This window comes from Rhizopus microsporus (assembly GCF_002708625.1).
Source record: "Rhizopus microsporus ATCC 52813 unplaced genomic scaffold scaffold_35, whole genome shotgun sequence".
Taxonomy (NCBI): domain Eukaryota; kingdom Fungi; phylum Mucoromycota; class Mucoromycetes; order Mucorales; family Rhizopodaceae; genus Rhizopus; species Rhizopus microsporus.
The window spans coordinates 78050-79117 of NW_019671950.1; the positions used below are offsets into that span (position 1 = coordinate 78050).

Sequence of the window (1068 nt, forward strand, 5' to 3'; positions counted from 1 at the left end):
ATTGTGCATGATAATCAAGTGCATGTATTGGAAATGCGAAGATGAAATCATTGAAAAAAAAATCGTTGTTTAAATCCGATGGTCGAGAAAATTTGCTTCATCGCTCGAAGATGTTATCCACTCCCAATCGGATTTAGTTAATTTGTTCTACGTTTGAAAGATTCTTTGATGTAGTATACGAATTTATGAAGTACCATCATAATTACACTTGAAGTGATCTTGGTTGTTGTAATCATTCTTTTCTTTATTAGTTCAAATTGCACAACGTAAAAGACAGGTATACAGCTCTCACTTCAGAGACAGTAAACACAAAAGTTTAAAAATGTGGCTGTCATGTCTCCCGGAACTTTGAGTTTTTTGATTTCATTATCAGATTTTACTTTTTCTCCCGCATCTGATCTCTATAATTATCTGATTTTTTTCTCCCGATTCAGATCTTTCTCAAACATCTCTTGTAACACTCTTAATAAACTAGCCCCTTTCCTCTTTTTCCTCCTTTTATAATCATGGTAGCCTCAAACATCACCGAGATTAAGAATATTGTGTTTATTGGTGCTTCTAGTGCAGGTAAAGAAAAAGTGTAAATTATCTTTTGATATGTAGTAATCAATGAAGCAATCGACAGCCATGGGTCCTAGTCTTTCCTGGCTAGAAGACCATGTTGAGGGTTATAGGCTTGTTTTAATTGAAGAAAAAACACATTACAACCACGTCTTTGCTTTCCCTCGCGCATCAGTTCTTTCTGGATTCGAGGATGAGCTGTTTATTCCCTATGATAACCTGTTTAATGGAGATGATACTATTGGCAGAGTTATTAACGCTAGAGCTACTGCTATTCACAAAGACTATATCGAGCTTGACCGTGAAGTTCCGGGTTTCGGTAAAAAGGTGGAGTATGATTACTTAGTCTATACGGCTGGTACAAAAATCCCCGCACCTGGCCGCTTTAATGATATCGTCACAAAAGAAGCCGGTATTGATGCCTTGAAACGTTATCAAAAGTTGATTCAAGAAAGTGAAAAGCCTGTGATTATTGGCGCTGGCGCAGTAGGCTTAGGTATAAAAAAA

General features: G+C 36.8%; 1 protein-coding gene across 1 annotated transcript in view; it reads left to right on the forward strand.

The window, feature by feature from the left end:
• The first annotated feature begins 349 nt into the window (after nt 1-349).
• Nucleotides 350-1068, forward strand: part of RHIMIDRAFT_99244 (FAD/NAD(P)-binding domain-containing protein) — a 1699-nt gene continuing 980 nt past the window's right edge. The window contains exons 1-2 of the mRNA XM_023615973.1: nt 350-567; nt 626-1057. Coding sequence (XP_023461151.1) covers nt 507-567; nt 626-1057 — 493 coding nt within the window. The 5' untranslated portion in view covers nt 350-506. The remainder of the gene's footprint in view (nt 568-625; nt 1058-1068) is intronic.